The 12922-nt window shown below is 44.0% G+C and overlaps 1 protein-coding gene across 1 annotated transcript; it reads right to left on the bottom strand.

The window, feature by feature from the left end:
* Positions 1-745: 745 nt before the first annotated feature.
* Positions 746-12605, bottom strand: CREBL2 (cAMP responsive element binding protein like 2). Its single transcript, XM_032106354.1, has 4 exons — positions 12436-12605; positions 3867-4064; positions 2629-2776; positions 746-1921 (listed from the first exon to the last, which is right to left on the bottom strand). Coding segments are annotated over exons 1-4 (363 nt in total). The 5' UTR covers positions 12451-12605; the 3' UTR covers positions 746-1919.
* Positions 12606-12922: the final 317 nt, after the last annotated feature.

Here is a 12922-nt window from a genome sequence, read left to right as displayed (position 1 = left end):
ACCTAGTGCTGGGCAGAGATGTTCTGGTCACATACCATAACTCCTCTGCATGTTTTCTATATCCCTGATTCTGAAAGACACTTAAACATATGCATAACATTTGGAATATGTGTCTAATTACAATACATTGTTTACATCCGAAAGTGGGCTGTGTAAGACTAATTCTAACCCAAAATAATCCATTATACTTCTGGTATGATCATGTTATAAAGTCCAACTACAAGGTTGGCAGAGTATAATTCTGAACATTTGGCCTAGGGTTTTTCTTCCTCCAGAAAATCCAGGAAAAGGAACAGGTAAGGATGCAACATCGACAAATCCCCAAACTTACAGGTTGGCTTTACTGCTATCTTTCAGGACAAACTGCAGTGCAGAACTTCAGATGCAGAGGGTGGATGATGGAGATGGGGTGGGAGGGATAGGACACAGACAACACAACATGAAGCCTAATATCCTCCCCATCTCTGCTTCAGTGTGACTTGACCTCTCTTAACAGTCTTGTGTGTCTGTGCAACATTTCTAGCAATTGCTAACTGGGTACATGGTTGCAGGGTCTAAAGAATAAACTTAAAACCATGTGTTAACCTTCAACATACAGGTGCTTAGAATGGAATCCTGAAAACAATTGTGCTGTACCCTGAAATACGGCACTCGACTATTTTCAGTGCTTCTGACCCCCCCTAAATTGAGATAATGCTAAACAGACCCAATTCGTTCAATAAAAAGAAGGCAACATTCAGTCTAGCAAAGTCATTCATTATAATATTTATTCTATGAAACAATGCTGAAAACATGAGATTAAAAAATGTTCCATGCATTTCATAAAATACAGAGAAAGACATTGTCATAAACAAAACAGAATAAGCAAGCCAAACCCCCTCTGAAAATCCTGAGCTCCACTCTCCACACTGCATCTGATGAATACAAAAAGCATATCCAGGAGAAAGAGCAGTCTGAGGAAGGTGGCAGGTTATCTGTCAATAACTGGGATAACATCAGCCCACAAGAGTTTTGACATCACCTCTCTGATCACAAAACTAAACTGATGCAACTTGCTTTCCTTGCTACCAGTTCCTGGCATTGTCTTTGGCTGGGCAACCAGGATAGCACAGCAGAATTCACATTAATTTGCTGTCCAGAGAGGTAATAGGGCCCAAAATGTAGGTAGCTACAGGAAGGTTTCAGGACCCAGTTGGGTGAGAGGGAATGGCTGCTGTTCCCCTGCTGGAAGCAGGATGCAGGGACATGCCTTGACTCTCTTCCTGGGAGCACGGCAGGTGGAAAATGCACCCGGTGGAAGAAGTATGGGCAGAAGCAGGAAATGTATCTAGTACCTCTCTTTAAGAATCCCAGTCACACACAAGAGATGCTGCATTACAGATGGATGCTGAGAGCAACACCTTCATTCACGTTACAAATGACATTGCTATAAATCTTCTTACTGAAAGCTTTTGATCCAGCTCCTTCTCCTCAACAGTACCAGGTTTGGCTTTAGCAAAGCTGTTACCAAGATCCTTATCTTGCTTTTCTTTTACAGAACCTCCCAGTATCCCACAACAGTTAACAACCACATAACCACCAAACACGAAGCCAGCCCAGTTCTGGGCTCTGATATAAAAGCAGCCCCACTCTTGTGCTGGGAATGTCCCAAAGCTGCCATAGCTGTATGGGGAGGGCAGTGTAGCGAAAGGAAGAACAACGCTCCACTTACACAAACACCTGCTGCCCCAAAAGCCCCACTCCACGAAGCCTTAGGAACACCATAATCAAAGAATTTCAGATGGGGAGGAACAAAGAGAAGAGAGCACTGGGATCCTTTCCCCTGCACCTGGGGATGCATCCACTCTTCAGAACAGCATTCTTCCTTCTGCGAGCTCCCAAGCCACCTCTGCTGCAGCGCAGAAGGTTCTGCATCGGCCTCCTGAGAATGATGCACCAGGGAACATCGTTACAGTTTAAAAAGTGGTTTTCATGTTGAATCTTACAAAGCTAGAAACTCCTATTTTTAAAAAATCTTCAGTGAAGTGCAATTTACCCTGTTGCATGAACTATTACAAAATAAGAAGTATATAGAATTGCCTATGCTACACCTTAACTCTCTCTCTTTGCATAAACATATCAGGAATATGACTTCATATCACTTGGTCTTTTCACCTTCCAATTCCCAGAAGAACCCTATTCCATTCCCTGCACGAGCACAAAGGTGTCAAAAAGAAGACCCCATAGGAAATCCCAAGCCCGGCATTTCTCTCTTGGAGTGCTTGCAGCTAGAATAATGTTTTCTTGGTGGAGTTTTTAAAATTCAATTGTGTTTTATGCATTCCATTTAGCTTGCATTAAAAAAACAGAATATGCTGTAAGAAATTAAGGTCTTCACAGGTCTCCACAGGCTTTGGTGAAACACAAAGTCTTCTTTTAAAGTAACTGCCCAGCTTCCTCTATAGTGTAATTTCTGTGTTGTCCATGTAAACATTACACAGAGCCTTTGTACCACCCACTAAGCTCTTTGCTTCAATCAACTATTTGTGCCCAAAAGCACATCCTTATGTTTCTTCCTACACCACAGCCATCCTCCTACACCACAAAAGATGTAACAAAACAGGAATTAATCATAGCCTGGATACTTACAGGGATTGCTGCTGTTTGCTTCTGTCTTCGCAGCCTTGGCAAGTTTGGTTGAGTTCTGCTGTGCTTTGCCTTGCTCCTCTCCAGTTAGCAGGGCTTTTATTTCTGAGGGGATTTTCCCTTGGTCCATGGCCATGCACCACTGCTTGTACTGAAATATGCAAACACATTAGGCCTTAGCAAACTGCCAGGATCACATTAGCAGACAAAACAGGGCTGTAATCTTTACCTTCCGGTATACTCATTTAAGGTCCGAATTTACTGAGCTGAAGCCTCTTACGAAACTGCAGAGCACTAATGAGCTGAGCACGTGTCCATGGCTGCATACCTGGCCTCAGCAAAGGCTCTTTCAGTCAATAAACTGCTACTCAGAGGCAGCACTAGACAGAACACTGTAATTATTAAACAACATGGAACACTCTGTGCAATTTCTCGCTGCTGGCATGCAAGAACACTGTTCCAGTTCATGGCCTATTAAAAACAAATATTTCACATGACTCTGGGGCTGATGGACTATTAAGAGGTCCTTTCCCATTGCGCAAGGCACATTGGAAGCACATGTGCCTTATTCCTACTTCCTTCATCTTAAACTCTTCATTGCCAAACCCTGAAGCACACCAAAAAAACCTGGGGACAGTTGGCTGGCTTTTCACCTGATCCTAAACCTACTGCCTTGTAGTGATCAGCCCTGCCCATTCAAACGAACCTAAAGCCAGGGCAAAGCAGTGTTCTCAGCGCTGGTGACACTTCAATGGCATCCCTGAGGAGCTGTGTCTGTATTTCCAGATGAAACACTCTCTTTGGTTACTGCTGCTCATTTGGCCAAGACCCCATCTTACACATGCTGGAACCATCGACACAGAGAGCATGCTGCAAGAATCCACTTCCCCAACAGAGAAGCAATGACACCCTGTGGATATATGTTTCCCCTTTGATATTTTAACACCTCTTCCCACAATCTACCTCTGTCAAAGGTTTTTCAAAACCAGACATTTCAAAGACAACAGACTCAAATGTAATGGCACTTCCTTCACTTGCTTCCAGTTCGGAACCAGCACATAACTTGTGACGTGAATTCATATTCTACACACCAAAGGAGGCAAACAGCTGGATGCATCTGATGTTTTGATACCTCCGGGCCAGCCAAATGCCACTGTCAGTCACTGTGGTCTCAAGAACAAGTGTTCACAAGGACAGGTCCCAGATAATACTGAGGGTTAGGTTAAGTGATAGCTCCTCACCATTTCAAGCTCTTCTCTGAGAGCACAGATGGCTCGCTCTCTACTTGAAACCAGCTCTTCCAGGTACTGGTACCTCAGCTTCTTCCTGGCTCTGCACTCTCTTGCACTCTGACGACTTCTTTCAAGTTTTGCCTTCAAGTCTATTTTGGCTGGTTTACGACCTCGCTTGCCTGGTTTCTTTACCTTGCCTCCAACCACCTGGAAAGGAAGAGCACAATAAAGATCCTGTTCTGCAAAGGTAATGCTGGAACCATGTGATTGTAACTACTAGGAGTCCCAAGTATAAAATCTTCCATACAAATTCTGGAGCAACAGAGGAAATAAGAATGCTGAGCTATGAAGTTTTCAGGACTCTCTCCAGTGGCTCTATTTCTCTCTCATACTGGGGAGCCCAGAACTGAACACACTACTCCAGGTGTCTACAAGGGTATCGAGGAGGCATAGTCAGCTTGTAGTGAAGCTGCTTTCATATAACCAACAGCCCCTGCTCTAGTAGTTGCCAGGTCTGGAAATACTATATTATGGAGTTTAACACTTCAATTTAGAAAAAAATATAGTTATTTCTATCAATATAATGCAAAACTCAGTTTTGCTGCAGTCAACAGTTTTGGCCTACTCTAAATTCAGAATTATTCACTAGCCATCTGAGCTTCCCTGGGCTAGATTTCTTTCAAAGGAATCTTGAGGAGTTTTACTGAACAGGGAACTCAGTCACACTGAGCCCGATCTCTGCTGCCTCTGCTCCAGTAGAACATCACCACTCTGGCCACGTTCACCCTCAAAACACTACTACACAGCCTGGTGAGTCTCCTCACACCTCACACAACCCATCAGTGTTGAACTCTCCCTGTTCCTAATTTAGATCTCCATTGCAGAAATGTAACTCCCTAGCTTCTTGCCCTATGGAATGCAGCTTTTGCAATCACTTTCCCCTTTTCTTTGTGGCTCCTTTTTTACAGGTCTGAGAACTTCTCCTGCTACAATAAACTAAAAAACAAAAAACAAAACAAAAAAAAAAAAACCAAAACAAAACCCAAAACAAAACACAAAAACAACAAAAAAAGCCCCACCAAACCAAAACCAGTTTCCTGTGTGTTTACTCTGTTCTTCCCCACCCAAATATTTTATTCTTAACATGGGGGCATGGCACAAGAAAGTCTTAAATATGGTCTGAAGCTCAGTTCACTGGTCATTGAGTAGTATCACCCTGTAAACATTACATCAGCCACACACCCCAGCTCCCCTCTGAAGTGAGGATTTGTCTTTATTTGCATTCTGACCACACTGTTTGACTGGAGGGGGTGTGGAGAAATACACCTAACACGCACCTGCATACAAGAATTTCACTGCTGCCTTAGTATTTCACCATCCTGTATACAGACAGGACTTTTTCTAATAGGCAGTGTTCAAAATATCAGAGTTCATCATTAAAAAAAAAAAAGGCACTTTTACTGTGAAAAGCTACAAAATAAGTCATTTTTAACATTCAAAGAAGTCACTTGTTCTGCAAACTTAGCAAGCTGCAATAAAAACAATAACAGTGAATTGATGTGCCAGAATGAAGAGGGAAAAAAAGGATTATACAATTGAGCCTATTCTTTCTTTGGAAAGTGAGTCAACAATCACATGCCAACATAATCCTACCCTCTCTGTATTGTCCCTCCTAATTTATTCAGGAGTAGCTGCCTACCATAAGCAAATGAAAGAACAGAAAGTACTTAATGGACATCTACGATAATGAAACAAACACAATACATTCAGAAGAGCAAAGGAAAAAAAAATGAAGCTCTTTTACACTTGAACTGCTGAATACAGTTTGAATAATTCTGTACTCCATCAAAGTGCTCCCCTTAAAATTTTCTAGTTCAGAAAATCTAGTGTAGTTCAAAGTTCAGACTAACCAGGTGTGGCCAAGGCAGGGCACAGGAGCTCTGAAAAAGGGAAACTGACTGTCCTCTTTCAGGCATGACAAGGTCTGTCCTCTCATGGAAACACACTCCTGGCTATGCGTGGTGTGATCCATACTCCCAGTTCAGCAGAATGCAGAACTACACAGAGTCTTCTCAGGTGGGGCTGCAGGCAGTCACAATTTGCTTTCTACTATTACTTGCACTTGGAAGATTGATGGATATTACATTATACACACTACAGCCAAAGTACTTCAGTTCTCAAAGACTTTTAGCACCTGAGGCTTTTCTGTGCCAATGCAAGGTAGTTCAAAGTAAATCTTTGAATTCAAGAGCTAGATAAGGTCTTGTAGAGACATACACTGCAGCTCTCTCAAAAAACCTTGGCCACTCTGGGTTCTGACCCTCTAGAGCTCGAGTGAGCTGGCACTCAAGGCTGGGGCCCCAGCACACCCCGCACTGCTGTGTGAACAAAGCAGTACCTCGAGTCCTAGTCCTGCAGGGGAGCACTGACAGCCATGCCCTCTCTCCCCAGCCTCAGGCACGTACATGGTTCCCACCACGCCGTTTCTCACAAACAGCAAGTTAAAGGCTGCTCAGCACAAGGCAAACAGATCCGGATCCACCATTATCCATAAATTGCTTTCCCTTTGATCATTCCAGAGAGCATTCTACAGACAGGTGTGCCAATTGCTCTCCCTCCAAGATCTTTTACCACTGTAGCAGCCCTGCACACAAGCTCCCTTAGGGCAGGAAAAGGCTTGTACCTCTCAACCATTCAACCACTGTTGCTTGCCAACACTCTAACCACCAGGACAATGGAAATAACAAAAAGCTTCCTTGTCTTTTGACTCTAAGCACTAACACCCTAATAATCTGCCTTCACACCATCCCCAAAGACTCATACTATCTTCATGGCTCCTGGACTTCGCCACACAATTACACATCACCCTGCAAAGGCAGCAGTGGAAAGCAATGTAATTAAATCCTACATCCTCGTCAGTTTTGTCTCACCAATACTCAGAAACTCCTGCTGTAACCTTAAGCAACCCAGCTGGGGAGAAAAAGGCCTGGGAAATCCTTTGCCCCCATCCAGCATCACCGTATCTCCCTGGCTTCTAGTCATGTTTGCCTACTCAGTTGCTATGCTGATGTGACAGAAAGGAGACAAAGCAGAAGTGATAGTTGATGTTGAACATGGCAACAGACCAAGCACACATTTTTTGTCCCTTTGTATTCCTCTTGAGCTTATAAAGGAACATGATCTATTAGCATTCAGCAGTGGGGATGTGGGTTTTTTTCAGGTAGTCATAAGCAATCAAGACTCAGAACATTAATCATAAAAGTTTTCATAGAAATATTAATAAAGGCACGCATTAGTTAGAGATCTGACAGAGCTCCCATTTCAGTTCACTCACAGTTCAGAAAATAGAAGAACATAATTCTTTTCTCAGGCACATGGTGTGATTCTTGGAGTGTCCTGCACAGGGCTACGAGCTGGGACTCGATGATCTCGATGGGTCCCTTCCAACTCAGCCTATTCTGTGATTCCATTATTTCCTTTTTAATACACTGCTTAGATCATAACCTCATTCTTGCCTCCCATCAGTGTCCAGGCACAAAGTTATTTGACCTGGGATTGGAAATAGCTGCAGTTACTCAACCTGATACAGAAAATCCCTCAGACTTCTGGATTGTTTTATTAGAAGGATGCAGCAGATCTCTCCAAAATCCTTGCCAGAATGCACAGCAGAGAGGTCCTCCTCAGGAAGGAGATGCACTCATAACACAGCTACTAGCACTCACAGCCCTGAGGAGCTGAGCCCCTCGGACAGAAGACTGTGATAAAATTGGCCTCATCATGACATCTACAGGTTTGAATCAATTTAGCAGATTAAAGCCACACCATCCTAGGCACTGCTCAGCACCTGTGATCAGCAATGATGATCACACTGAGCAGGTCAGCATCTCACAGAAGCTCTGAGTTCATTTACCAGTGTCCGAGGTTACAATGTAAGATGTAAAACAAAGTATGTATTCTATCGCCATCTTCATAAGCAGTTAAAACCAGGTGGGGCTGTGTTCCTTACCTCCTTCATGACTCATCCCTGATAACTCCCTCCAAGGGATACCTTCTGCTAATGGGCCATCAAGGTCTCACTGCATGACTCATAAATTACATCATCCCATTGTGAGATGCTCTGCCCAGGGGGAGGAACCAAGCATTCCTACAGGAGCATCTACCACAGGATTCCCAGAGGATAAGAGCTTGACAACCATCACTGGAGAAGGACCAGATCTTTCTACAGGATCACTGCTTTGACAGCATCACATCCATCACTCCAGCAAGGACTGCAGCCACCATTTAATCGGACTGCTACCACCACCCTGACCGACAGGGTGTCAGATTGTGCACTGACTTTGTCAGTGTTTCTGTACTACCGCATTTATTTTAATTTTCCTATTAAGTTGCAGTTCTGACTTGGAATCTCTCACTGGTTTGCTTTCCAACTAGTACAACCAATAAACAAGCAGCTCCATCAACCAGTACTTGAGATCCAGCTCAAGGAATCATCTTAAGCCGACTCTTCCTTCATTGCACTGGCAGCTGAAGGTATAGGTCTGCAGAACTTAACTTAGCATGGAACTGGTGATCATCTAGAGAATTTATATAAAACTTTAAAAATTATTAGTAAGAAATAAAACCTAAGTGCTGTGTTACAGTAGAGGGGGGAAGAATCTATTCCCCCTTGCAAACATTTTCACAAAATCAGACAGCAAATGAAGCCAGTCACAAGTCTCCTAATAAAGATGAAAGTTTCTGATCTTCCAGTTCAAAGCATACCACTCACAGTAGCAGTACAAAACCCAGCTAGAGAGCATGCTTGTTATTCCTCCATTGAATGACATTTTATATGCCCAACACAATTATTTTACTTTCATTGGCAGACAAAATGCATCTGATAAGGAACCAAAAATGTAAGATACTATATAGTGAGCAAACATGATCTAAGTCTTAGGCAGATGTGTCAACAGAAATGAATCCTAAAACTCTCACCATACAAAGTGCTTCATGTAGTAAGAATATCATGTTCAGCACAGATGCATAAAGAATACTGCCTGTCTTTGCTGCCAACGTCTGTTTTAAAAAAGCATGAGCTAGGACTAAATATCAAGTTTTCATAAGGTGTTATTCAGGCACCCAGATGAGTAAGTGCTAATGTTCTGGGCAGCAGTCACTCAGATGCCACCTTGCCACTCCACTGGTGACAACCCTCCTCTTCCCCCCCTGAAGGACTTACACAGCCTCACACAGGGAATTATGTCCACCACTGTGCCCTACACATTCTCTCAGTTCACACGAACAGAAACCAGGCACTTTTCTAAATCTGTCTCTGTTACAATTCAGGGTCAGGGATGGTCAGCTAACTCTAACATGTGCATCCTCCCAGCCCACTGTAACAATGAAATAAAACTGTTCTACCTGGTTTAGAGGCTTTCAGCTCCTCCATTTTACTCACTCCTCGCAAATATGAGCAGACGTGTCATCTGAGCAATGCTGAGCAGCAGCTTCTTAAAACAGTTAATGATTTGAAATTGCTTGTATCAAATTATAACCAAAACTGTTAAGGTTTTATATTTCCAAGCAAGCAGCAATGAGAATGCTTTATGTTTGGACATGATCCTGGGTGGAAGACTTCTCTAGCACATTGAGAACCTGCATACTCTGAAAAGGCCGTGAAGGCTGAAAACATAGCAGCCCACCTCCTTAACAACTGAGATCATCTCCACAGTAGCTCTGGCCCTGTTGTGGCACTCAAAGCATTACCCAGAGCTGACTCCAGCATTGCCTGGGAGATCTCTCTCCCTGATCCCAGTCAGCCACACCAGCAAGGGTCACAGGCTACAAGACAGTTCATGGCCAAAGACCCCTCAAGCTCTCTGTTTTAAACACAAGATTTCACACCTGGCTTGCTCCCACACTCCCTCCAAGGGACACCTGCATCCCCACAATTATGACTCAGGACCACACAGGACTGAGTATTTGATGCCTCACAGCCAGGCTGTGGAAAGCAACCCAACTCCTTGAGCGCAGGTCTTTGCTGAGAGCCTTCCCCTGCTCTAACACCAAGAGTTCCCTCAAAAAGGAAAGCTGCACGAACACCAGAGCAAGACATCAACAACTGCTGGATCCATAAATATAGTAACATAACATCTTTTTTGTGCAAGGCAAGAATAGTTGTAATAAAAGAGAGCAACCCCAACCTTTTTTGGTGGCGGTCTGGTTTTTGTTCGCTTGTTTTTAACTTCACTGGAATAACAAAAGTGATCTGATCTTAAAAACTTTTATTTCTCATTTCTAGCTGTAAACTGAAAATTTAATTACTCAAAGAAAACTTGTCAGTGTTCCCTATAAAAACCTCTGTAATTAATACAAAAGATTGCAGTTAGATGTATAAAACTGTATTTTAATATTTACTAACAAGAGTTATCAACTTCTTACCCTAGTCCCTGCTCCCCAATGCATACAACAAATACATAATATGTTATATGTAGTCTTGTAAACTGACCAAGAAATTTCACCTGTAAAGGCTGAAACCACAGTAACAGAGCTTCTCCTTTTTCCTCTGTCTAAATACTTCAGAGATGCTCAAGTGTTGTTTTAACAGGAATTACTTGCCAAGGAACTGCTACATCACTAAACTCTTTCCCTTACACACCATACCATACACCTTACACCATAGCTCAAACCACAGTGAGAGAAGTGAGGCCAGTACCTGAACAAACCCTACTTTAAAAGCAGTTCTGTAGAAGAAAAAAAGGTAATATTTTGGGTTTGGGGGGTTTTCTTGTGTGTGTATGAATAATTTAAGAACATCCTTCTGAAATGAAACATGACATTTTTCTAGATCTGATGTTAAGATATTCTATCTATCCCTTTATTTCTTACTGTTTCCTTCCAATTTTGAGGAATATGTTAACAAGAACCATTCTTCTAATGCTCTCTTAAACCAGTTAAGGCTAAATTAAAGTGCACCATGAATTAGGGAAAACTTTTCAGCCTGCAAGCTCAATTCTAAATTCTTTATATCACATAGATGAAGGCAAACACTGAACTTGGCTGCAGGCAGCTATGGAATGGTCACTACACTACCAACACAATTTAGTTGATTGAGTTTTTGCAGGGAAAGTCCTTTCACAGGCCAGCAAGGAGGAAAGCATGACTCAGTGGAATTTTTAGGAGATTTCAAGGACATGCTGGCTCCAGTTGTAACCACAGTGGCCATAAGATGAGGTATAAATAGTGCTTGCCTCATCCTGACACAGCAACCTGCCATGGGAAGAGCCCTCCCAAGGGAAATGGCATCTCTTGAACAGAGTCACCAAACCCTCAGGGTGACCTGCAGCCTCAACTATAAAAATTGTACTTGGGAGTGAAGACAGGAAGAAGAGTGACTATTCCACTCTGCTGTTTTTTGGGTTTTTCCTATTCAACTCAAAATCAGTTAAAAAAAAAAAAAAAAGACCAAAGATTTGACTTTGTAAATAGATACATTTTATTTAGCAAATGTGTCATAAAATGTTTCAGGAAAAAAAAATGCAGACTATCAGGCCCCCACATAACACAATGGTAGATCAAAAATTATTTTTAAATGGAAATCTGGAAGTTGGGTAGTACAAATAACCTACATCTGATAGAGAAATAAAAATCACATAATACTCATGAACTATATATGCCTCCAGAACTCAATCTTCTGGATCTTCTAAACTACTGCCCCAATTACACAAACTTTGATGCAGTTCTCAGACATGCAGATTTCCCCCAACCTCCTTCACAGCTTTCAGACAAGGCTTTAACAAAATAAATTAGTATACCTGTTAAAACAGCAGATGACCATAAACCTTTCGTATACTTACAATCCATTCTGTGGATTGTGGATTGCCAAATTACTGATCGCTTCTAAATTTCTTTATTCCCCAAGAAATCGTATCAAGTATTTTTCCCCTCTTTGAATTAAGGCAGATCAGCACAGGCTGTGTGAAAAAGAAAAATTCAAGTGGAGTCTCCAGCACGACCCCCAGGACAGCCCCTAACCAGCACCCCCGTGAGCTGAAATACCCAAACTCAGCTGAGTTGCAGAACGCGGCACGGAGTGGGCACAGCAGCTGTCCCTGCCGGCCCGGCTTTAGGGGCACCCCGGTACAAGCAGCTGGAAGCTGCATTCCTTGGGCATCTTCCCATGTTTGGCACTGCTCAAGTGGAAGCCCTGCACCGTCAGGGATGCCGCTCTGCTGCTCTCATGAGACAATGCTGGAAGAATCCGAGCTCCAGCACCCAGTACAAGGCTGCAACTCACGCTCGTACCCCACCATTTATGCACAGTTGCTATTTATCTAATAAATTCAGGGTGCTGTTGGCAGCATGAACCACTGCACCACACCACTGGTAGTATCCAGCCTTTGGCCCATGCCTGGGGCTTTAAGGAAACACCAGAGGCAGCACCGAAGCGCTGCAAGCAAGAACGAAGGGGGCAACCCCTCCTTCCTGGCGGCCGCAGCGAGCAGAGCCCTTCAAAAGCAGAATTCAGAAGGCTCCCTGCACCCAGAGCCTCACGGGCTGCCCTCGGCTCCAGCTCCCGGATAGGCCCCGCAGCCCTTACCTTGCTGTCATCCATGTGTGCTGCCAGCCCCGATCCGCCTCGCCGCAGCCCCTGCACGAGGAGCAGGCGGAGCCGCCCGCCCGCCCGCGGCCCCGGCGGACACCGGCGCTCACAGAGCCTCAGGGCCGCCCGCGGCCGCCGCCATCGCCCACCGCCATGTTTGTTTACAGCCGATGGGCGCGGTAGCGCCGGCAGAGCGGTGCACGCTGGGAAGTATAGTCTTGTTCGGCCCCGTCGCCGTTGGCCGCTGCCCTGATGGGAACGGAAAAAACTACAACTCCCAGCAGGCCCAGCCGAGGAGCGGCACGGCAATTGGTCCTCGCCTCGCCAGCTGGGCGAACTACATTTCCCAGGAGGCTGGGGGCGCTCCCCCGCCTCGCGGACCAACTGAGTTTGTTGTTTTATTGGTGGTTTTTTGTGAGTTTTTTTGGGTTTTGGGTTGGTTTTTTTTCTGGGGGGGGGGTGGTGCTGTCTGTCTGTTTGTTTG

This window comes from Corvus moneduloides, chromosome 4 (genome assembly GCF_009650955.1).
Source record: "Corvus moneduloides isolate bCorMon1 chromosome 4, bCorMon1.pri, whole genome shotgun sequence".
Classification (NCBI taxonomy): domain Eukaryota; kingdom Metazoa; phylum Chordata; class Aves; order Passeriformes; family Corvidae; genus Corvus; species Corvus moneduloides.
This window is presented reverse-complemented; position numbering and strand designations above follow the sequence as displayed.

Coding starts and splice junctions, on each gene's coding strand:
- CREBL2 (XM_032106354.1), bottom strand. Junction 2,777..3,866: donor TCAGAGAAGAGCTTGAAATG/GTGAGGAGCTAT, acceptor TGCATATTTCAG/TACAAGCAGTGGTGCATGGC.